This window comes from Nerophis lumbriciformis, linkage group LG05 (assembly GCF_033978685.3).
Source record: "Nerophis lumbriciformis linkage group LG05, RoL_Nlum_v2.1, whole genome shotgun sequence".
NCBI classification, from domain to species: Eukaryota; Metazoa; Chordata; class Actinopteri; order Syngnathiformes; family Syngnathidae; genus Nerophis; species Nerophis lumbriciformis.
The window spans coordinates 33375998-33401267 of NC_084552.2; the positions used below are offsets into that span (position 1 = coordinate 33375998).

General features: G+C 37.3%; 1 protein-coding gene across 1 annotated transcript; it reads right to left on the minus strand.

The window, feature by feature from the left end:
• Positions 1-1427: 1427 nt before the first annotated feature.
• On the minus strand, positions 1428-23225 carry adm2a (adrenomedullin 2a). Its single transcript, XM_061960714.1, has 3 exons — positions 23158-23225; positions 22894-23062; positions 1428-5323 (listed from the first exon to the last, which is right to left on the minus strand). The coding sequence occupies exons 2-3, from the start codon at positions 22965-22967 to the stop codon at positions 4918-4920; spliced, it is 480 nt and encodes a 159-aa protein (XP_061816698.1). The 5' UTR covers positions 22968-23062; positions 23158-23225; the 3' UTR covers positions 1428-4917.
• Positions 23226-25270: the final 2045 nt, after the last annotated feature.

The window sequence follows — 25270 nt, forward strand, 5'->3', positions numbered from 1 at the left end:
CCAGTTCGACGAGACAAAGCTTGAAGTCTTTGCTTATGCCAGGCTTCATGTTTGGAGGAAACCAGGCACCACTCATCACCAGGCCAATACCACCCTTACAGTGAAGCATAGTGGTGGCAGCATCATGCTGTGGGAACGTTTTTCAGCGGCAGGAATTGGGAGACTAGTCAGAATAGAGAGAAATATAAATGCAGCAACATACAGAGACATCCTGGATAAAAAACAACTCTTCTAATCCAATCTGATGGAGCTTGAGAGGTGCTGCAAAGAGGAATGGGCAAAACTGCCCAAAGATAGGTGTGCCAAGCTTTTGGCATCTTATTCAAACAGACTTGAGGCTGCAATTGCTGCAAAAGGTGCATTAATAAAGTATTGAACAAAGGCTGATGTTAAATAGCAGACACTAACAAGAAATGATCTTGAATTTTGCTACAAACATGATACTACAACCAAGAATGTATCAGGACGTATGCAGTTTTTTCGAAGGAAGTAGTGCAAAACTGGGAACTATCAGGCTGGTGGTTGCTACCATTCACATTTCCTAACATTAGCATTATCATTTTGATTTGAGCATCGAAATTCACTCACTGGTTTAACAGGAACAGGGAGTGAAAGCCGGGTCAATGTGGATTCTGAGTGACTGTCCTTTTATCCGGGTAGGCTCCGTCTTTCTTTTGTTGTCTCCTCAGACATGATAGCAGTAATTGCACGTATTTTAGTTTTTTGTCGGCATGTAGGCATTCGCATCAACTTCCGTCTTTTTAACAAACGGGGTTAGGGGAGTGACGTATGCTGTAAAGCAAGTCAGCACATTTGTAGTTTTTTGTGTGGCAACGTTGCTTAGTGGCAGTAACCCCCTCAGGCCATGACAGAGGTGTCATGCAACTAGTTGTAAGTCCATGTATCGTCCCAAAAGTTAGGAATATTTTATGAAGGTTGAAAAGTTACTTAGTGCTGCTTTAAACAAAAAACAAAAACAACTTTTCACATAGACATTATGGGGTTTTTTTGTCTGTAGAATTTTGAGTACAAAAATTAATTGATGAAATTATTTTGGAATAAGGCTGTAACATAAGAACATGTGGAAAAAGTGAAGCGCTGTAAATAGTTTCCAGATGCACTGTAAATAAAACCTTTAAAAATGTTCCTGTGTGACATTCTAACAAGAAAATTGGATTAGTTTCCAAATATCTGCATCTTTTTAAGGTTCATTTAAATTATGCAATTCAATTCAAGGGAGTGATAACCTTTCATTAATCCTAATTAATACAAATTCAAAAGCGTGATTAATCTCATTAAAAAATGTAACCAATTCACAATAATAATATATTCCTTTACTTTAAAATTATCGCAATTTTAAGGGAGATTATTTGACACAATTTTGTGAAATAATGCTCTATACATCACACTAGAGTATAGCTCTTTATTTTACAGGGTGGACAACATTTACAGACATTTGGAGATTTTTATTTTGCTTTTCTGTCACTTTGCAAGTGCAAAAAGGTAACATAAATAGTCTTTGGTGACATACACATAAATATAACTTAAACAAAGACATTTTATTTAAATAGTTTGGCTGAATATCTCTATTTACACACATCATTCACAGTCATGCTGATGCCGTATGGAGTGCACTGGCATCTGTTATATTAAAATCTTCAAATGTAACATTCTCAAAAGGACACATCTTATGATGAAGTGTTCACACACACACACACACACACACACACACACACACACACACACAGGTAAGGGAATGCCAAGAAATGTTCCACATCATGTCTTGCTATTTTCAATAGCGAGTCAGTGTTTTCCTATGTGGGAGGGCTTTGACGTCACAAAAAGCGTGCTGCGCAAAAAAGTGTCGAAGATTTCGAGCACAAATCAAACATTAAGGAGATAAGAAGTGATAACACAAAAACACACTGTGTGTCTGAAGGTAAAACATTTTTTAAGAAGTGCAGAGATTCAGTCGGCATTTAAAAAGCCTTTTAATAAGCATCTATCACGAGACATTGATTAGCTGGATAGCAGCAGACAGAATGGCGTGTTTGACCTCAGCAAGCCTTTGAACAGATTAAACTAATGAAGCAGTTGTGACATATAGCTACTCAGTTACAGAGGACTGATAGGGCCATGCTGGGAAGCAGCACAAATGGATGGTGACGTTACCAAAAACAAAAATACTCTTGTTTTTACGTGGAGTAAAAGGTGAACTGTTACGAGAATTGTGTTTGTCTGCAAGAAAATGTTAAAGTAATACTATGATAATAAGTCATAATGTAGGAAAACAATATTTGAAAATAGTTTACCTTAGATGGCCACTGATGGCACGCGAGTTTTGCTCATAATTATGACACGAAGATAGTGGAAAGGTTACAGGAAATATGTTTTCTCGCTTTTGCAGAATTCATTTTGTTCCTAATACAGTAATTTATTCTCGTACATGAAAACTTTATTATTGTAAATTAGCCTTTTTTCCCCTATTTAATGTTTTTAGTTTGTTGTTGACTTCTTTTGCACTAGCACTTTATTATTGTAACATGACAACTTTACACTTTTTACAATATGACTTATTTTTTCTTAATACTACAATTTATTCTTGTAACAATGCAGCTTTATTGTTGTAAAAATGTTTTAAGTTTGTTCTCGTAATGCTACGACTTCATAGTTTCTTTCCAATGTTAATATTGTCATAACAACCTGACTTTGTCCACTTCACATTACGATTTATTCTGCAATTATTTTTCTCTCAATACTATGATTTATTCTTGTAACAATGCAGCTTTATTGTTCGGAAAATGTGTTTTTATTTTCTTCTCATAACACTAAAAAATGACTAATTTTTTCTTGCAATTTTTTTTTAATGAAAGGAACATATTTGAGTTTTTTTTTTAATCCGAGATTTTGATTTAATCAGCCATCATACATTTTAGTGTTTTATTCAGATCTAGAGACAAAAAATATTTTAAAAAAATCCCTTACTTTTGCCAGTGTAGTGATTTTGTGATTGTTATTTTTTTTTTTTTGTAATTTATCATTTTTTATAAATATTTGTTATGAAAGTGTGTGGCAGCCACGTACGTGCCTTACTCTAATTTCTAGTCCTTTTTTTGTTGTTATTTGATTTGGTTTGACTATGACTGTGGAGGTTTCAGTGCCTCTCCACATCCCTGCTGTGGTGCTGCATATGACTGCAAAGATTAGGCCAGCTTTAATAAAACTGCTGTCAAGCCCAAAGTCCTGACTTGCAGGGAGAACTTATGAATCACGTGAAAAGACTAATATTTGATATGTGCCAACAGCACGGGTGGAAATGTCAACAGTGGAGCCACAGAAAGCTGAACCATTGCTCTATTGTAACGTTTACATCATCAGCAATAACCTAAACATTTGTTTTATATTGTATTTTGATTATTGGTGAAACAATGTGATTTGCCGTATATTTTCTGAAATGATTTTGATGATTACAACACAAAAAGTCTTAAATTTCAGATCTACGCTTTAATTATTTTAATTGTATTTGTATATATATTTTTATATTATACCTATTTTAGACGTTTGATGTCAGCGCACCCAATTCTGTTCTGTTGTTTAGCAGTTGTCAACCACTTCGCTATGCACATTATCACCATCAAAGGGACTGGACTGCAATCGCATTGACAGCTACAAATAATGGCAGTTGAAGTGCACAAGGAGGTGAAGTGTTTGCAATGAGTACATTACTGTTTTTACACAGTTGCCTCTCTCCACATTGCTTTTCAAATTTTGCGGTTTTATGTCCAAATGAACTAAAATATAAATTCTACAGCTGTATTAGCTACTAGAGGAGACCAAACCAATCAGAGCATGTGGTTCAGTATTGTGGCCACTGATTGGCTCAGCCTCAGGAAGTATCACTAAATATGATTAAAAGCATACAAGGGTGACTGAAGGGTGTTATTTCATGTCTAGACGGCTCTTACGTATATTTAGAAGGTCATAAACATATTTTTTATGTTCTACCAATGAAAATAATTAATGCACAATTAATGATTACTACTTTGCGAAAACTCATTTAGCGTGATCGTGTCCGGAACCAATTAACGGCGATAAACGAGGGACGACTGTAGTTATTTAATTTCAACTTTTTAAAAATGTTGTTGTAATTTATTTATAGCGTTTACTATTTGTTTTAGCACTATATTTAATTGGTGTGCTCTGTTCCGTTCATGTGCTTTGTAATGCACATTACCGCCATCTAGGGGATTGGAGTGGGATGTCATTGACTGTTACTGTAACAATATGTAAATAAGTGCGCACCACTTCATGGATGACATATTTGTAAAAAATAAAAAAATAAAAAATGCAGGCTTTGCTACACATCTTAAAATAAAAAAATAATTGGTGATAGTTGACTTAAAAAAAATGTGTCATTGATGTAATGGGGAAAATAACATTTTCCAGCAAAATATGAGAAGTTCCCATTTGAATTTGAAAAATTTTCTCCACAGATGCTATGAAGTGACCCAGTTGCTGCAAAGGACGAGTGTAGTGCTGGACAGTAAACGAGGAAAGTTTTGTCTGACATGACTCTGGAACTAGTTTCTGATCAGCAAGGCACAGGATAACAACCAGTGGCAAGGTCAGTGTTGTAGATAAGTCTTCATTCTTACATTAACACGGTTAGCCTCCTGTCCAACTGAGGTGCTTGACTTTGTCCGTCCACCAAAAGGCAAACATTCTCAGATTGGGGGGCGGCGGGGTGAAATATAAATGAATTGATCCTAAAATAGTTTGCACATAAAGTAAAGAAGCACAACAGTCATTCATGCGAAGTATACTGTAATTGTCACTATGGGATACTGTACATCCACCAGACTAATACATTAAGAGATAAATAACCGAAAATGTAGGTTTTTTCCCGGTGAGGGTCACTCATCCGTAACTATGCGGACTCCTTGGGTTAATGGGGGACGAGTCTTCTCTGCCACTTTGGCCGATAAGCTGATAAAGCCTGTGGCTCAGGTTCTGTACTTGGCAGGTTCCAAGGACACAACCGACTCTCATCAGCTGGGCATGATGGGGGTAGTGGTGGGCAGCCCGGAAACCCAGGTGGGTGTGGCGACGAGCCCTGGACCCCTTCCTCCACCTAACCTCCAAACGCTCGTCCGGTCGCGCCCACGCCAGGCTGGGGTTGGTTCTCTTAAGGCTAGATGCCGGAAGGTGGTTCCACTTTGGGGTTGGAGTGGGCTCTGAAGATAGGGCGGGGGTGTTTGTTTGGCCCTCGGAGGGCAAAGAGGGGTTCTCTTTCAGGTCAGTCAGCTTGTTGAGATGGTCCCAGCTGAGAAAAAAAGAACAATTGGTATTAAATCTGGAGTAGGAGGTAGACAGGTGGGATGCATGTATAAAATAACGAAATGAAAAACAACACCACAGTTGCATTGCTGAGTAACTAAAGACTCTTACAATGAGGTAACGGAGTTACCAAATCAATTACTTTTTGGGAGAAGTCATTTGTAACTGCAACTGACTACTTTTTTAAGGTAAGATGACCAACACTGATCTTAAGACAAAGCCTGTAGCTCTGCCAACTGTGAATCAGTCAGCGACAAACAAGACATTTGCTTTTTTGTTTTTTGTCACAAGATAGGCTAATAATGTAATTATACGCTAGTGTTGCTAACAATTAAGTTCTCCCTGTACTCATTAATGTTACATTGTTGTATGTGATACAGACGTTTTCATGACGCCATAAATAAAAACAGCCACCCCTTCACAAACAGGCTTTGCTACACATTTTAGGATCTTAAACTGTATAGATTAGATAGAAAAAATGTGATATATGGTTCATAATATTTTAGATGGTATAATTGAGTACTAAGAATGTATTTTCTTATGTGGGCTGGCAACTATTGCCAGAATACCAGATAATGTTGAAAGGGCGGCTGGCATTTCCATTTTTAATCTGATTAAGGCACCCAAAACAGCTTTTATAATAGAAATCATTTTTACCTGCTGTCTGGTTCACTGTATTTACAATACAGTACATGGACACTTTTTCTAATGTAAATTAACATCATGAACCCTTTTTGCAAAATGTTTTAACTTAACGTTCCTATAATACATTAGTGTAGATTCACAAATCAACAATATAGTATTAGATTATGTATATACATACATTGTGTATATATTTGTTTTTTAATTGTAGATCAGAGAATGTAATTTTTTGTACATAGTCTTTAAATATAATTTATTTATGTTATATTATAATGGACTTTCCTAACTATGGTTATATTTGTATTTTTTTATTTTTACTTTAAATTGAATACAAATTAAATGGAATACATTAATTGCATTGATTGTAGACTAGGCAAAAGGTGCAAATAATAATAATAGTTATTATTAATATGTTCATATTTTGTATAGTTTTATTAACATATTAGCAGTTACATAAAATATTGGAATTATTTTTTTAAATAATACAAAATAAACATTAAATAAAGATAAGATAATAAGAGAATTAGCATAAAGATAACAATAATAACTATTATTATTATTATTATTATAACATTTTATTTAAAAAAAATCCCCTTTCTTTTATTTGCCCAACATGCACCAATGGTTTAAATGATGAGTTCTTCCAATAAAGACAGTTCCCAGAGTTTTCTTCCTATGAACCAGCATCAACAAAATTCTGGTCGAGGTAATATAATAAGCCTGAGCTCTTCTGTTTTTGTAATTAAGTTGTTAAAATGTTCTACACGACGTACAAACTGACACAGAGTTCAGCAAACACTATGCCACCATCTGTCATTGTTTGTCAAAGACAGTGGGAGCTCTTCACTTTACTGTTCCCGTCTTTGTTTGACTGAAGATCCACAAGTGTGCTGTTGCCGAGCAGCCAATGGATGAAGAGAAAAATATATATAACTAGGGGGGGGGGAATCATGCTGTGACCTGTGAAATGCTGATGTGAGTGTTTCCAGTAAACGCTCTTATGAAAAGGTTCAAATGTGAGGCGACACAAAAGTGCCGTCTTGCAGCCTGTGGATTTGGGATTCCACACTGAAATGTGAAACGGTTTGAGTTTATTTAAGGCATTTTAGCAACGTGCCCACTGCTACAGTAGGCTGAATAAATAATTGTGAAATGCCACAACCACAGAATGGGCGACATTTCCAGAAAGAGACATGGCGCCACATCACTAAGCTGCACTTTCAACATGGAAAATGTATTCTTCAATACAGTGTTAAAAAAGTAATTGTTTTGTCACAGGTTTAATTGTTAATAATGACAAATAAAAAGTAGAAGCAATTCCTACAAGAGGTACCATGACAAATTCAATATAGTTCTATTTTTATTTTTACATTACATACACTAAACCAGTGGTTCTCAAATGGGGGTACGCGTACCCCTGGGGGTACTTGAAGGTATGCCAAGGGGTACGTGAGATTTTTTTTAAATATTCTAAAAATAGCAACAATTCAAAAATCCTTTATAAATATAAATAAAAACCTTTTTTTTTTTCCAAATAGTTCTAGAAAGACCACTACAAATGAGCAATATTTTGCACTGTTATACAATTTAATAAATCAGAAACTGATGACATAGTGCTGTATTTTACTTCTTTATCTCTTTTTTTCAACCAAAAATGCTTTGCTCTCATTAGGGGGTACTTGAATTAAAAAAAAAATTCACAGGGGTACATCACTGAAAAAAGGTTGAGAACCACTGCACTAAACGATACAATTCATATAATAAGGCTAAAAGCAGGGATGTCCAAAGTTTAAAAACATAAATATGCAGGGGGCACTTTATTACATTTTGTACATCAAAGATGATGAACCCAATCCAAGGTATGTCAATATATGCCAGTGCTTCTCAACTATTTTGTGTTACGCCCGCCCCAGGAGGAATAAAATCCTTTTTTTTTTACAATATGGTGAAGGCCAATAAAAAAACGCTCAATATATTTTTTTAAAAGGCCAACAGAGCAATTTCTCTATAAGAATAATCAAGGCAACAAAGTCCCAAACGGGCCTGTGGCGACATTTTTGACCCGCGGCTTGTTTTTTACTGGTTTACCTGAATGCAATTTTTTATTTTTAAAAAAAAAAAGAGCTGTGGGCCAGAAATTATCCCCTGGGGTGCATTTTGTACACCCCGTCTAAAGGCATGTACAAAAATGCCAAAGAAAATGTTTTTAAAATGTTTTATTACACTCGCCAGGAAGTTATGTGATTGTCGGTGTTAGTTATTTATTTAGTTAGCTAGTTTTTACCAGCTGTCTGGTTCACTGCATTTATAGCACATTACATTACATTAACATCATGAACCCTTGTCTGTTTGTCAGTTAGTTAGTGAGTGGGTGAGTGAGTGAGTGAGCTAGTTAGTTATAATTTTGATGAAACTTGTGGGAAATGTCAGAAATGGGATACGTTCCTTAGTTTTTACCTGATTTCTGATTCACTGCATTTACAGTACATTACATTAACATTATGGACCCTTGTCTGCCAGTTAGTTACCTTCTGTCTGGTTCACTAAATGTACAGGTCATGGACACTTTTGTTAATGTACATTACATTAACATCATGAACTGTTGTCTGTGTAGTTAGCAAAATAAATAAAAAAGTTATTACGGTAGCAGATTTTGATGAAAATATCAGAAATGGGATAAGAAACATGTGATTAGATTTTGGGGGTTATCTGGTTAATTTCTACGACGTTACTTTGCGTTAAGGTTACAAACCTCAACTTCTGTGTGTGTTGCTAGCGGACCGCCTCCACCCACAGAGACAAAGGTACTAGATTACTGACAAGAGGCTTCATTTCGTTTATTTCATTCTGCTATAGATAACTCAAAAAGCGGATTTTTCACGAAAAAGTCAGAAATTCCAGAACAAGTGATTCGATTTGATAGGTGATCCGGATAAACCGTCTGGATTCAGGATTTTTAAAAGTAATTATTTACTATTGGGAGATAGGCGGAGATCTGCATCTGCAGTACTTTTGTAGTTGGTTATTATTATGAGTTTTCTGTTGAGCCTGGTCATATTCTAAAACATAAAATAAATGCATTTACAATAGTGTAGTTTTCCTGTGTTGAGCGGAAATCTAGGATGTTTGGGGGGGGGTCTTAGCGATTAATCCACAGTGGAATTCTTTTGCCTGTTCTGTTTTTTCCCACCTCGACTTAAGCCCGGGAAGGGGTCAGAAGGACCCTTACGGCGCCATTCATACTTCTCTGTGTCGGAGCATGGCTTAATGTGACAGGACACATACGTTGGATGTACTTGTATGTCCTATAGTTATAGATACTTAAAGAACCAAATAAGGCAAAGGTAAACAAACTCATTAGCTCATTAGATACATGATTGCATACAAAATTGATAATTTTCAAGAAAACAGGATTAAATAAATTTGGTGTAAGTACGTCCCGTTTGTGTTGACCAATTCATCAAATCCTTGTTCAGTGTGTACTTAATATCACTAATAAGTGTCGGCATACATGGTCAACTGTGTCTGTCTATATGGGGAAAAAGGGGAATTTTTATGAAAAATCATCCTTTTTTTGTCAACGCGTGTTGTAGTATTGTTCCCAACATCATTATCTCTAAGCAGCAACTACTGTCCAGTTACACAGCATTAAAACATGCACACAGTAATTTCCTGTTTAGTGCAAAATAAGCTCAAAAGTAAACACATGGAAGGTTTAACCTGGAGTCTACCAGAGCAACTAGCAAAATGCAGCCATTTACTTTTTTATTCATTTCGATTGTTAGCCACCAAATAAATATCTATGCATACATAAACCTGTGATGAGTTGGCGACTTGTCCAGGGTGTACCCCGTCTTCCGCCCGAATGCAGCTGAGATAGGCTCCAGCACCCCCCGCGACCCCAAAAGGGACAAGCGGTTGAAAATGGATGGATGGATGTATGGATGCATATATAAAAACTTTTTTGTTATTGTGATGAGGACATAAAATGACACAATTACAGAAAATAACGTCAACTAACTGCCGTGTAGTCAAAAATATTTTTAGTACTGCCTATTCTCTTTAAAGACAAACTGCACTTTTTTGGAATTTTTCCCAGAATCCCCAATCCTTATGTGAGACCAAAGACACATGTATTTCCCTTTTCTGTGCATTCTAAATAGTGACACACTGCTAGTAAGAGGCGGCTAACAATGCAGGTAATAGAGATATGATATGTTCCACCTACAAAGCGTTCAAAATCCAAAAACATCCAACACTGTTTCATATACATCCTGTACGTTTATTTATAATAAAGTAAAATGGAAATATTCATGATACCATGTATTAATTTCAGTATTTTGCTCATTTCAAGTATTACTACAGCTTCTTTCCTGAGCGCATTGATTTCACAGAGTGCATAGCATAGAACACTACTTCCGTCACCAACAACAACGAAGATAGCCCTTTCTGTGCTTGCTACCACTAATGGCAGACTTTGTGAGAGACTTTGTTACCATGTAGCATAAAACATAAGGCAATGACTTATGATGTCCACTCTTACTGGAAGGTTGACTGGTGGGATGGTTGTATCTTTCAGCACATGTGCTCTCCTTGAGCTGGTAAATTGAGAATAACTCTCACTCCTCAGATAACAAAATGCTTCCTCCGATGTTGCGATGGTGTTAGGCTGCGTTTTATTTATTAAGAGCCAAGTTGAGAGCCATATAGTATCAAGATGGTAGCGTGTGGAATTTCAAAGCTGACAAACTTCTCAGCTTGGTGCCACAGCATTCGACTATACAGGTTGGATGCATGATAATCGAGCATTATTTTTTTTCTAAGTCAAAGGCAATACAGAAGCGTCACAAGCAGCTCAAGCTTCTTCTTTATTTTATGGGTCACAACCAATGTTTTTAGCAGCTCAAGCTAGCTAGTAGCTAGTTACTTGTGTTGCGTCGGATCAGTCTTCCTCTTAGCGCATAAAAGTCACTGGTCAATCCCAAGTTCTTTCGGATTGATTGATTGATTGAATGAAACTTTTATTAGTAGATTGCACAGTGAAGTACATATTCCGTACCTGAATACGTTTTTCAACTTGTTTAAGTCGGGGTCCACTTAAATTGATTCATGATACAGATATATACTATTTTCATAATACAATCATCACACAAGATAATCATCAGAGTATATACATTGAATTATTTACATTATTTACAATCCGGGGTGTGGGATATGGAGGGGTGGGGGGTTAAGTTTGGTTGGTATCAACACTTCAGTCATCAACAATTGCATCATCAGAGAAATTGACATATATGTTGAGTAAGAAGGACCACCAAGACAGAATAGCAATATTACTAAGTTTTACTAAAGCTTTAGGAGACCAGTCCCTACAAATGCAGTAATATCAGCATCAAGAAGCGGTCTGAAAATCAAACGGAAAGAGTCAGCTTATTTAGTATGAAAACAGCCCCCTCCAGTGGCCAGAAAAGTAGTTAATCTGTGTTAGCGCTTATAATAATAATAATGTCGCTATAATTTGGTTAATATGCAGGTAACGGCATGTTTGGATTTGTTTTTAGAGCACTTTATAAGCGGATTAGGTCATATCCCCATTACCTGCATTGTTAGCCACCTAGTACTAACAGTTATTTACTATTTAGAACACACACAAATGGGAAAGACGTGAGTTCTTGTCTCACATAGGGCTTGTAGCTGATGGGCAAAATCCCCCCCAAAAGTGCAGTTTTCCGCGACGTAGCTGGCCAAAGTCAATGTGCAAGTTGGCTAGTTTTGGTTTCGATTATGTCAACCACTGCTTATGTCGACATGAGTCAGCCAGTCAGTCTTCTGTTTTGCATCCTTGAGCGGCTCCCGTCTTGTGGAATTTGAACCGTAGAGCCTGATCTTTGCTAAAGCCATATTTAACTTGTACTTTAGCAGGATTTTTCCACATAAAGGAAGGATTTAACAAAAAAAAAGGTTATGTAAAGCAACATTGCTTTTTTTCCTTGTTAGTGTAAAATGTGCATTTCTGCAAAGCTTTTTGCAGGATTGTCTTTATCGGGACAAATAACATGAATGCTAACACAGGAACAGCGAAAGAATGGTTGAAAAGCAATCAGCCAGCGTGTGGTGAGAGAACAGAATGTGCTCTTTGGATCTACAAGAGGAAGAATATGTGCTATTCTAATGAAAGCCAGACAGGACATTTATGAGAGGTTTGCTAGGCTGTTATTATCGACAACACCCCTGTAGGTAATGATACTGATCTGGATCATAGGTCAGCTTTCATGAGGCTGCAGGGAAACAACACAAAATGAGGTCGATGCCTTTGCTAAGTATCAAAATGTAGCATTTTTCAATGATTTCAAATACCGTAAGAGGTGCCGTTTTAGTGTCTGTAGCTTTCTGAGCCGAGGATGTCGTTGTGGCTTGTACAGCCCTTTGAGACACTTGTGATTAAGGGCTATATAAATAAACTTTGACTGATTGATTGATTGAATGCTAACGCGCTACTGGCACTTTATCCACACTTTACATTTACACTGTAACTCTGCCCAATGTAAATGGGCTTTTTTTTAAGGAACTCAAAGCGCTTTGACACTATTTCCACATTCACCCATTCACACATTCACACACTGATGGCGGGAGCTGCCATGCACGGCACTAACCAGGCCCATCAGGAGCAAGGGTGAAGTGTCTTGCTCAAGGACACAACGGACGTGACTAGGATGGTAGAAGGTGGGAATTGAACCAGGAACCCTCAGATTGCTGGCACGGCCACTCTCCCAACTTCGCCACGCCGTCCCCCATGTAATAGATATCACAAACAACAATGTAACATTCAAGAGTGGTACATCGTTAGCAACTCTTGCATAGCTATTTGAACTACAGTGCTAACATTACAATCACATTTTCACAGCAACATCATGCGAGGTTAGCCGCTTCCTTGATTAGAAACAACATGTTTGACTGAAGGACAGTCATCTCCTGGCTTTAGTTTACGATGAGCATAATTTTTTGTTGCAAAATTGGGGCCCTTAGTAGAATTGTAAAAAAAACAAGAAAAAAACACATGTATCTAACTATTCACAGCCTTTGCTCAATACTTTGTTGATGTGCCTTTGGAAGCAATTACAGCCTCAAGTCTTTTTGAATACTGAGCCAAAAGCTTGGCACACCTATCTTTGGGTAGTGTCATGCATTCCTCTTTGCCCAATCCTTTTTGCAGCACCTCTCAAGCGCCATCAGATTAGATGGGAAGCGTTGGTTTTCATCCAGGATGTTTCTGTACTTTGCTGCATGCATTTTAGTCAAGGCAGGGAGATGACTAGATGAGATGGTCACTCTGTCAGAGCTACAGTATTCCTCTGTGGAGAGAGGAGAACCTTCCAGAAGGACAACCATCTCTGCAGCAATCCACCAATCAGGCCTGTATGGTATAGTGGCCAGACAGAAGCCATTTCTTCATAAAAATATTTTACCAAAATGCATCTGAAAGACTCTCAGACCATGAGAAATTAAATGATCTTGTTTGATGAGATAAACATTGAACTCTTTGGCGTGAATGCCAGGCGTCATGTTTGGAGGAAACCAGGAACCACTCATCACCAGGCCAATACCATCCTTACAGTGAAGCATGGGGGTCGCAGCATCATGCTGTAGGGATGTTTTTCAGTGGCAGGAACTAGAAGACTAGTCGGGATAGAGGGAAACATGAATGCAGCAATGTACAGAAACATCCTGGATGAAAACCAACTCTTATATTCCAACCGAATGGAGCCTGAGACGTACTGCAAAGAGGAATGGGCGAAACTATGTACATGTTTTTACATTTTTTACATTTTTTGTATATTTGCAAAAAAAAAAAAAAAAAAAATATTTTCCCAATGTCATTATGGAATATTGTATATTAGCCGCACCGGAATAAACGTTGCAGATATATACCAACATGAACATTTTGTAAATGTTTATTTCTATACCTTAATTGTTTTCAAATGGTGCATGTAACACGACAGTTAAACGGATGATCAAACAAAACAGAAGTCATTATCATGGACCCACCAGCTGCGCAAAGTAGCTCTCCGATCAGCTAAACAGACTCAATAAGTCAATGGTGTTGGCATATTCACTAATGCTAACAAAGCTAGCTGAATTACATTACAATAGCACGTGAAAATCGTAGGGAGGAAAGAATATGAGCCTATACAGAGCATCTATGAGCAGGCAGTTAGGAAAAAAGCTAAGAAAATTATTTCCAACCCACAACATCCACTCTTCCCTGAATATGGAACCCTGCCATCAGGGAGAAGACTCCGGGTCCCACTATGCAAATCTAACCGCCTTAAATCATCATTTGTCCCAGCCTCCATTAAGCTGACCAACAATGTGCAATAGAATGTTAATACATAGGTTAACACTTTTTTAGCACATAGCACTTTCGCACACAGCACTTTATCCATGAGCTCTAGTGCAATGCACACTGGTACTTTATCTTTATCTCCATACTGTAGATTTTATGCCTACATCAAAGTGCCACCTATGTCTATCAAGCTCCATATTCTGATGTTTAAATGTTAGTTGTCTGGTTGTGGTTGTGTCTGTGCTTGTGTTTTTGTTCTGTTGTTTTTTGTATGTTAAGAAAGCAATGATTCACTGTGCCCAAGACAAATTTCCCCACGGAGACAATAAAGTTGAACCTTGAACGTACAAATATGCATGAAAACACTCATACAGACATCACACATGGGATGGTTTAGTAAGTATGAATTGTTGTATAGTTATATTGTAAAACTTACAAATGTTGCTTGGAGTGATGAATGAAGAATCCTTTCGAGTAGAAATGCTAAATACTAAATACTCAGGAACACTTCAGAAAACCGCTGTCAGTAACTACAGTTTGTTGCTTCATCTGTAAGTGCAAGTTAAAACTCTACTATGCAAAGCGAAAGCCATTTATCAACAACACCCAGAAACGCCGCCGGCTTCGCTGGGCCTGAGCTCATCTAAGATGGACTGATGCAAAGTGGAAAATTGTTCTGTAATCTGACGAGTCCACATTTCAAATTGTTTTTGGAAACTGTGGACGTTGTGTACTCCGGACCAAAGAGGAAAAGAACCATCCGGACTGTTGTAGGCGCAAAGTTGAAAAGCCAGCATCTGTGATGGTATGGGGGTGTATTAGTGCCCAAAGCATGGATAACTTACACATCTGTGAAGGCATCATTAATGCTGAAAGGTACATACAGGTTTTGGAGCAACGTATGTTGCCATCCAAGCAACGTTATCTTGGACGCCCCTGCTTATTTCAGAAAGACAATGCCAAGCCACATTCTGCACGTGTTACAACAGTGCAAGTACTAGAATGGCCTGCCTGTAGTCCAGACCTGTCTCCCATTGAATATGTGTGCCGCATTATGAAGCGTAAAATAAATCAACTTAAGCTGTACATCAAGCAAAAATGGGAAAGAATTCCACCTGAAAAGCTTTAAAAATTGGTCTCCTCAGTTCCCAAACGTTTACTGAGTGTTGTTAAAAGGGAAGGCCATGTAACACAGTGGTAAAAATGCCCCTGTGCCAACTTTGTTGCAACGTGTTGCTGCCATTAAATTCTAAGTTAATGATTATTTGCAAAGAAAAATTTACTTTCTCAGTTTGAACATCAAGTATATTGTCTTTGCAGTCTATTTAATTGAATATAAGTTGAAAAGGATTTGCAAATCATTGTATTCCGTTTTTATTTATGATTTACACACCGTGCCAACTTCACTGGTTTTGGGTTTTGTACATGCGCTTTTTCGCGCAAAATGGGCCCCCCACATGGACCAAAGTTAGGACCAAAAGTTTTGTAGGAAAACAAACCCTTTGAAACTGGAAAAAATATGTTTCAATGTCGAATTTTGAAAAAATACATCAGTATATTAAAAATAAAAACAAGTGCACACTAGGGTTGTCACGTCAACAATATTTTGGTACCGGTGCCTGTAACAAAATGTATTTAGATACTTTTTTATACTTTCCAAAATAAAGGAGACCCCAACAAATTTTAATATTGGCTTTAAATTTAACAGAAAATTTTATTATACATTAAACATACATTTCTTATTGCAATAAAAAAACACTTTTGGCATTACATAACATACTAGACACCTTAGTAGTAGTATTAAGTAAGAAAACGGGTTACAAAAGCTCCTAATTTGGCTGCTGATATGCAGTAACATATTGTGTCATTTCTCATTCTATTATTTTGTCAAAATTACGAGGGTTAAGCGGCCGAAAATGAATGGATGGATGGATTATTAATGTACTTGTTCATTTACTGGTTACTTTCCCACGACCCCGAGAGGGACAAGCGGTAGAAAATGGATGGATGGATATCTGGTTACTTTCTGTTTTACCATGTTCTATCTACACTTCTGTTAAAATATAGTAATCACTTATTCTTTTGTTGTTTGAATAATTTACATAAGTTTTGGGTGATACTACAAATTTGGGTATGAATACCAATACCAAATAGTTACAGGGTCATGTTTTCATGCATATTTGTACGTGCTATCGTAATGTAATCAAGCTAGCGTTGTTAGCATTACAGAATATGCTTACACGTTTACAAGTGTCTGTTTTAGTATTACTAACTTACAATGGTATTATTTTGTATTGTTTCACCAAAATGTGTTTCAGCTTCATAAATTCACCAAAATGTCATTGTGAAGTTATTGAGTGTCTTTAGCTGTTTGGAGAGCTAGCTTCCGCAGCTAGTGGGTCCATGACGATGATTCTGTTTTGCTTAATCAGCTGTTTTACTGCCGTGTGACAGGCCCCGTTTGAAAACAATTAGGGTGTATGAATAAACATTTTCAAAATAATGTGTGCCGGTATATATCTGCGTTGTGGCTAATATATGTACAAATATTAATTTTTATTCTAAAATTTGATGGGTGTGGCTTAAATACCGGTGCTCTCTCTACAGTAGTACCTGATTTACTTTATTAGTACCGAGACACTTTATTAATAACGGCATACAGTACAACACTAGTGCACACAGATATTTTTTTATGATTCACTCTGGTAATTATTTGCAACAAATTCTTTATTTACATTTTTTCAATTTCATATATTTTGATATGTGAGCTTCTGTTTTATTAAAATTCAAATCTTATTTTGTAAAGTTTCAATTTAGGACTTAAAATGAGACTTAACAACATGGGACAACGAGACAAGGCAAATGTATGAGATACAAATAGTACATTGGAGTCTCGATTACAAACCCCTCGATATACAAACTTTTCGATTTACAAACTTTTCCATGCAGTCAAATATGCCTCTGTGTGCGAACCATGTCTCTGTGGACAAACGCGTCATTCATACGCCTGCAGGCAAGGAACAGGGCAAAACACTGTTGGGGAGGCCGAGCCTTCCACTTCACTTGCTGCGCAAAATAAATCACGTCTCAACACTCCAGTATGTGTGTGTTTTCTTAGTTTTTCCGCCTTTTGACAAGTTTTGTTGATTTTGATAAATCAATAAGAGTCCCAAAATCTCAACTGACCAGCATGGAAAGAAGAAGGGAACCACTGTGGAGTTCAAAAAAGAATATTTGCGAAGAGTACATTCATAGTATTCACAAGCATGACCACAGCACAGTAAGTAATAGTGCTACACTAGTAATCAAATTTTAATCGTGATCGCGATTTGGGTAGCTTCGATTAAATGAGGTTGATCGTCGGGGATATTAACATTTAAAAAACAGACTCATTTCAAACCAAGCACGTTCACAACCAACAGTCAGCCAACCACCAGAGGACGACGAATAAACAGTGTACTCATGTGAGAGCGAGTAAGAGTGAGTGACAAGTTAGAGTGACAAGTTACAGTGACAAGTTACAGTGACAAGTTACAATGACAAGTTACAGTGACAAGTTACAGAGGTTAAGCAGGTCAGGCAGCAGCTCCCGAAAATATTTGGAAAAATAAATGCATTATTGCATCAGTGCCTTCCCCTTCCACAGAGTTACCCACTGGGTACCAACAGGTACGTATTTTAACCCCGGAACACGACTTCACACCTAGCCGTTCTCTTGGCACTTTCGCTCGTTTCCCGAAACCCGTAAGTGCACGCGGATGAACCAACAAAAAAATGCCACAACGAGTTGCACGGTAAAGCTCCATTGGTGTGCACATCCAAACTAATTATTGAATTGCGGCGACACATTAACAACACTTCCCTTCTTTTCTCAACCGCCATCGCTTGCCCGCACTGTAAAGCTGGTTGCTAACAAAGCGGGCCTCCCGCCACCAGCGCAAAGTCCCGTCGAACAGCTACAAAAGCAGAGGTACCCAAAATATAGACAACCGTAACATCAACCGTGCACTGTATCCAGCCCTCTCTTAAAGACATCTACAATAACGGACATAAAAACATTTTATTTGGCCAAAGACATATGTCTTGTATATACTGTGAGCAGTACAATGAATGTGTTCATTTCTATATGACTTTTGTGCATACTCCTATATTTTCACTTGTTTGCACTTTATGATCGCACTCTGCAATGACATTTATTTTTGGTTAGCCCTTTGTCTTTTGCACATTTTATATCATTATTAATTAATCATTTTTACAGTTTAATTTTCAATCAAAGCAATCAATCAAAGTTGATTTATATAGCCCTCAATCACAAGTGTCTCAAAGGACTGCACAAGCCACAACGACATCCTCAATTTTAAAAATGAAAGCCAAGTTCACATACCGTTTGTTTAAAATAGAAAGTGCAATAAAATATGTTTTAATTAACAGTAAATAATTGTGAATAATAATCGTGATTTCAATATTGATGAAAATAATCGTGATTATTATTTTGGACATAATTGTGCATCTGTGATAAGTAACCACATCAAGTTTTAATTGCAATGAAGCTGGTCTTTTCTGTGAAAAGATGCCAGAACAGATTTATATCACAGCGGAGGAAAATACAGGATCTCTTATCTCTTTCCAGACAGGCCCCTCCCTCTTCCAAAGCACAAACACGCTTCCCTCCCCCTGTCTGCTCCTTTTGAGTCAGTTCACTGCTGTCGTTAATGTGTGTGCGTTTTGTTTTTTTGAAAGTGTATTATTGTAGCAATATGGTTGTTGAAGTTGTGATTTTGTGTGAGAGGGCACAACAGTGACTTCTGTGTGTGTGCGCATTTGGCAGAGCAGAGCATACTACACCTTGTTGTTGTTGTTTCAACTTTTTTTAGTACATAGAAAGTTGGTCCATCACCCCTTGTTATGTGTGTTTGATATACAGTACTGTATAACACTTTAACTTGTGTTCAAAGTGTATAAACATTCACTGAAATACTTTTGTCGAGGCTGAAACCCATTATTCATTTTCACATTGTGTCATATGGGAACTCTGCTTCACTGTAGAAATTTACTATTTAAAAGTTAAAGTACCAAAGATTGTCAGACACACGCTAGGTGTGGCGAAATTATTCTCTGCATTTGACCCATCACCCTTGATCACCCCCTGGGAGGTAATGGGAGCAGTGGGCAGCAGCGGTGGCCGCGCCCGGGAATCATTTTTGGTGATTTAACCCCCAATTCCAACCGTTGATGCTGAGTGCCAAGCAGGGAGGTAATGGGTCCCATTTTTAGTCTTTGGTATGACTCGGCCAGGCTTTGAACTCACAACCTACCGATCTCAGGGCAGACACTCTAACCACTAGGCCACTGATTTACAAACCAAACAAAAAATAAGTTATTCCGTATTAATTTTGTGTTTATATTTACAGGTTAAAAAATACTGTAATAATCTAAAATAAAAGATCTGACCCTGAAAAAAGGTATCTGGAAAAACAAATGCTTATAAAATATATAAAAGTGAAAAATGAAAAAAAAAAGAAAGAAAATAAATAAGAAAAAAAATACAAAAAAACGGAATTAATCATATTTTCACCCAACCCGGAAAAAAATGTGTGCCCTTGTTTTTATTTTGAATACACTGATTTTTTTAAATTGTACATCAAAACCTAATTTTCACTTTTAAAGTTTATTTTTTCAATTACAAAACTTTCTCCATACCCTCACAGATTTCGGGGTCCAATGACAGTGCCTGAGGGCTGGCCCTGAAAATATGGTGGTTTTCACAGGGCGGGCTCATCTAGCTAAGGGCGAGTCAGCATCATGGAATCATGTCAATTTTTTTTCATGTTGATCACTCTTAAACAGGCTCGAGGGACATATATTATTGTTTTAAAGTCATTGAAAAGTACATTGTGCATAATAGTGACTCCCACTTTGTAAGGATTTGGGTGAAAGGGCTTAGTTTGCTGACTGCTTGAAGACTCACTGGGGGCCAAAAATCCACAATGCAGAGCGTGATAATGTATCAGCATCAGTGATGCAGTGTTAAAGGTGAACTGCACTCTTTTTGGAATTTTGCTTAATATTCACAATCCTTATGTGAGACAAGCACACATACGTTTTTCTTTTTTTTTGCATTCTAACTAGTAAATAAATGCGAGCAAAAGTCTGCTATGAAGCGCTTAAAAACATCTAAACACTTCCATCAATGGTTTATATACATTATGTAAGTATAAATGTAATGTAGTAAAAGGCACATTTATAAGAACATGTAATATTTACGTATTTTGCTCATTTTAAGCATAAGGTTAATTTCATAGACGCATCACAAGGTTCACTTTTCCCTTCATCTACAACACTGACTACAACTCACTGCAGACTTTATGAGAGCCAACAAACATAATAAAACATTACTTACTGTACTATGTCTGCTCTCACTGGGATGTCGACTAGTTAGGATGTTGATAAATTCCTGTTAGATGAAGAATGACTCATAATCCTCACAAAGGGTTAAAAAAAAAGGTTGGTGCAACCCAGCGTTTTTCGCGTTTCTTTTTAGCCACCTAAATTGGCTGTCAAAGTTGACCAACTTCTCAGTTTATTTCCACATCATTTTACTAGCAAGGTGAGAGGCATTATTTATGATGTAGAATTCACTTTCACAAGCTCAGAGGCCTGAAAACCGCTCACCAGCTGACGATGTCAATATAGCAACATTAGGAAGTTACCTCTCTCTGATCAAATCGCCGCTAAAAGTTGGTCCTTAACGTTAGCGCTTTTAATAACAATATCACTAATACTTGGTTAATATTCAGGTCACAAAATGTAAATGGAGAATTCTTGGCACTTTTTGGATGGTTATTTATTGGGTTTTATGGGCGTAATAAACGCAATAGACGCAATGACGTCATGGATCCATTGGCTCCATACGTTTATTTACAAGTTAGAATGCATTAAAGAAAACATGTGTTCTTGTCTTTCATAAAGATTGTGAATTATAAACAAAATTCCCCAAAAAGTGCAGTTCCACTTTAAGCAAAGCATATCACTCAGATATGTGCGTAGGTTTTAATTATATGTATGTATGCATGTTTATACTGTAGTATATGTATGTGTGTATACTATATCCATGTATCTACACAAAAGTGTAGAAGCCCAGGAGCCCCCACCCATTCAGGGGCCCCCGATTCTGAAGGCGGAATGCAATGATTGCTGTTCATGGCTGTCAGTCAGAGACAGCTCTGCTTCGTGTAGCGATTGTGTGCCCTCTCTGTCGGCTGCGTTGTTTATTCCAAATGCTCCGCGATGGGCTCGAACCCAGGTTGACCGTGTGAAAGGCAAGTGTGCTGACTACTGAGCTAAAAGCTTGCCAGGACTATTCTTGAAGTTGACTGGCCAGACGTGGGGGTGATGACGGTGTGTATGGATGCATGTATATACTGTAATCGTATACAGTATACACATATATATGTACAATATATGCTGTATGTATGTATGTGTGTTTTTACACTACAGCTGACTGCATATTTTTCAAACTAAATCCAAAACGCGGGCAGCACGGTGGAAGAGGGGTTAGTGCGTCTGCTTCACAATACGAAGGTCCTGGGTTCGATCCTGCGCTCGGGATCCTTCTGTCTGGAGTTTGCATGTTCTCCCCGTGACTGCGTGGGTTCCCTCCTGCTTCCTCCCACCTCCAAAAACATACACCTGGGCATAGGTTGATTGGCAACACTAAATTGCTCCTAGTGTGTGAATGTGAGTTTGAATGTTGTCTGTCTATCTGTGTTGGCCCTGCGATGAGGTGGCGACTTGTCCAGGGTGCATCCCGCCTTCCGCCCGATTGTAGCTGAGATAGGCTCCAGCGCCCCCCGCGACCCCGAAGGGAATAAGCGGTAGAAAATGGATGGATGGATGGAAATCCAAAACGCACCAGTAGAGGGCAATAATAAACTGAGTCATCATCATTCATTAGTGTGTATGTGTGTACGGTATTTGTCTGCGTATGTGTGTGTGTGTGTGTGTGTGTGTGTGTGCTGCCTAATGTCTGGTGCAGGTCTCTTTTGTGTTTGTACGGTCTTATTGGATGGAAAAGTACAAGTACATGTGTCCTTTGCAATAGTTCACGCTGGTATGTTCCCATTACAGGACAAGCCTTGTTTTTTTGAAAGTAACATGAAATTACAAACAACAGAACAGCTGACTTCATCTCACATTAAAACACAATTTTTTTCATGACAACACAATTGCACAAGTATGTCACGCTTAGTCTGCTTTAAACACAGAAAAAATCATTTTTTGAAATAAGTCAAGTCATTGTTAGTTTGCGTTGAAATGAAATCGTGTCACTTTGCACCTCTTTCATTTGACCTTGCACTGTCCGCGTTATCTTGCGTGACACGACTACACAAAAGAACAAGATAATACAGTTTTGGGTTTACTGTAGTACAGTATTAGTAGTTTAGCTTTGCTGATCCTGGCCTGTCAGGAATCAAGGCTTAATGATGCCAAATTGTGATAAAAACGGACTGTGGTGGACATTTAATAGCCTTCCCATCCCAATGACACATGCATGATAAAGTAACTCTCACCTGTCCTCTGCCAGCAGCTGCTGGAAGCAGACCAGGCTGATGCAATAGACAGTGAGCGGGAGAAGAGACCGCATCTCTGGGTCAAGGTTGGCCCCTGGCCCCACCGCTACAGTGAAGTGTTGAATCCCAAAAATAGAAAAACAAAATGCACCAAAAAAAATATCCGGGCCTGGTAGAGCAAAGTGCAAACAAAAAAAGATGATGAGTCAACCATTACGGCACCGAATGAAAGCTCAATGAAATGAGCGCACAAGTCAACCTTACCTTTGCTGTAAGTTGCCTTCAAGTGCTGTGTTGTTTGCTCATGAATGAAAATGTGTCCATGTGCCCCCACGGTGTGAAACTGAGCGCCTTTTGGTGACATTGTGGGTTTAAATAGGGAGGGGGTGGAGCTCACTGGATGCCTCCTACTTCGCCGGTACATCGCAGTCAAAAGGTGAAAGCAAAATATGAGCTCCCGTATTTGGGACGATCCAGCATATGAGAGGGAATGCTCAGTGTAAACATACAAGAGGAAACTATAGGACCAAGTTTCCACAAGTTATCTTTTATGTTTGTGTAATTTGTACATGTTCAGGAACAGGGAATTTGAGGAATGTTGTAAAACGCCTTGGATCTATTTGTCTGTCTCAATATCTAATTATTTTGTTATTAGTACATACACCTGAAAATGTAATGTGTGAAAAATGAAATGATGTTTATGTGTTGGTTCGAAAATGAAATAATGCATCGATTGCTAATATATAAAAAATGACTTATGTTTTCAAATGTATAAAAACAATTTAACATACAGCTACCCTATCAATCACTGTAAAGTAAAAATACAAAAACATAAAATAAAAAAAATGTACACATGATAACACAAATGTGAAATAAGAAATATGTAAATTTTGTATTAAAATAAAATTAACTATGATAACCATAATTTTTTAATGTTATTACTTAATAATGGATAGTATTAGATAGATAGTACTTCAATGATTAATTCAGGAGAGTTCCCTCAGGAAAGTTAAAAATTATTAGTATTTTTATTGAGTGCTGTTTTGCTATAGGTGTTAATAATATTACATATGAAACATAAAAATAATTGATTTCATATTATTGTTATTATTTGTGTATTATTTAATATTTAAATGTAATAGTTAATTTATTTGTATTGTACATACAGCTAACCCTATCAATGTGTCAGTGACTGATATAAACTGGTGCTAATTGATACTACTACTACACTATAAAATGTAAATAATCATTTTAATCTAGTTATTTTTTATTTAAAAGATACTGGAAATTTTTTTATTCTATGGACTTCAATTATAATGAATAATCATAATACTGTATGGAGTGTAGCGTTAATAGCAGATTCACAATATATTAGTATAAACACCCCCAAAAAAGACTTATATAAGTGAAGGTTCACATATTCTACACACCAATCCTGTTGTATTACTTGTACTCATTTTCTAAATAACACAGAAGCTTAATTTTATTATGATAAACAAATTAGTCACCACTAAGAATGATATAAATGCAGACCAGAAGTAGTCAATAAAAATACTCATATAGTATGTACAAGAAAATCTTTAAATATGTGCATTTCTTGCTAATCTCCACCCTTATTTCTTAACATTACTGTAAAGCCAAGTGGTCAAGACAGATGGAAGATACAGGAAAGAAATGACACACCTTCATTCCCACCATGTAACATCATCACCGATGAATTGAACATTTTGAAATATTTTCGCATCACAGACAAGTTATGCAACGCTCATTCCTAAGAGAAGTAGTAGTTTTCACCTTTTCCCGGTATTGAAAAGACATTGCAGTGCACTGTGCATAATATATGTCAGGAACAATAACAGTCGCGACGAGCAAAACAGACTTTTCTTATTTAGCTTTGTTTAGCATATGAAAATGATTTAAATTAACATCAACATGACAAAACCATAAACCAATATTAAAATAAACAGGTGTGCCTAATGATCATTTCCCATGTTTTACATTTGCTATTATCGTCTTAAAGCTCTGCTCTGTTCAGGCATTCTTTTGATGTCTCATATGTTTTCCCATGAACCAGTCAATCCTGCAACGTGTCCTCCTTGTGACACGTTAATCCAACTTCTGGCTTCAACAACGGGGATCCTGGTATCAGTTCGTATAAGCCGTGGTCTCCTTTGGAGTTTTGGCATCTTACTTTAAAAATCGCTTCTTTAGAAGTCTGTGTCTTTTATCATGTACTGTAGCTCAATTTAGCTCAGCAGGTCCTTTATTTTTTTCAAGCTGCTGCGCCTCCCTAGCTTAAATGTAAACCAAAACTAGCTGCTTTAGATATCCATTTGACTTTAACTTGTAGCTGAGTCAGGGTGACACAGGGTGGCTT

Bases quoted from the DNA above. Each gene is read 5' to 3' on its own strand.
- adm2a (XM_061960714.1), bottom strand. From the start codon at position 22,967: ATGCGGTCTCTTCTCCCGCTCACTGTCTATTGCATCAGCCTGGTCTGC. The intron at 5,324-22,893 runs GTGAGAGTTACT...TTTTTTTCTCAG, and splicing joins CAGCTGCTGGCAGAGGACAG to CTGGGACCATCTCAACAAGC.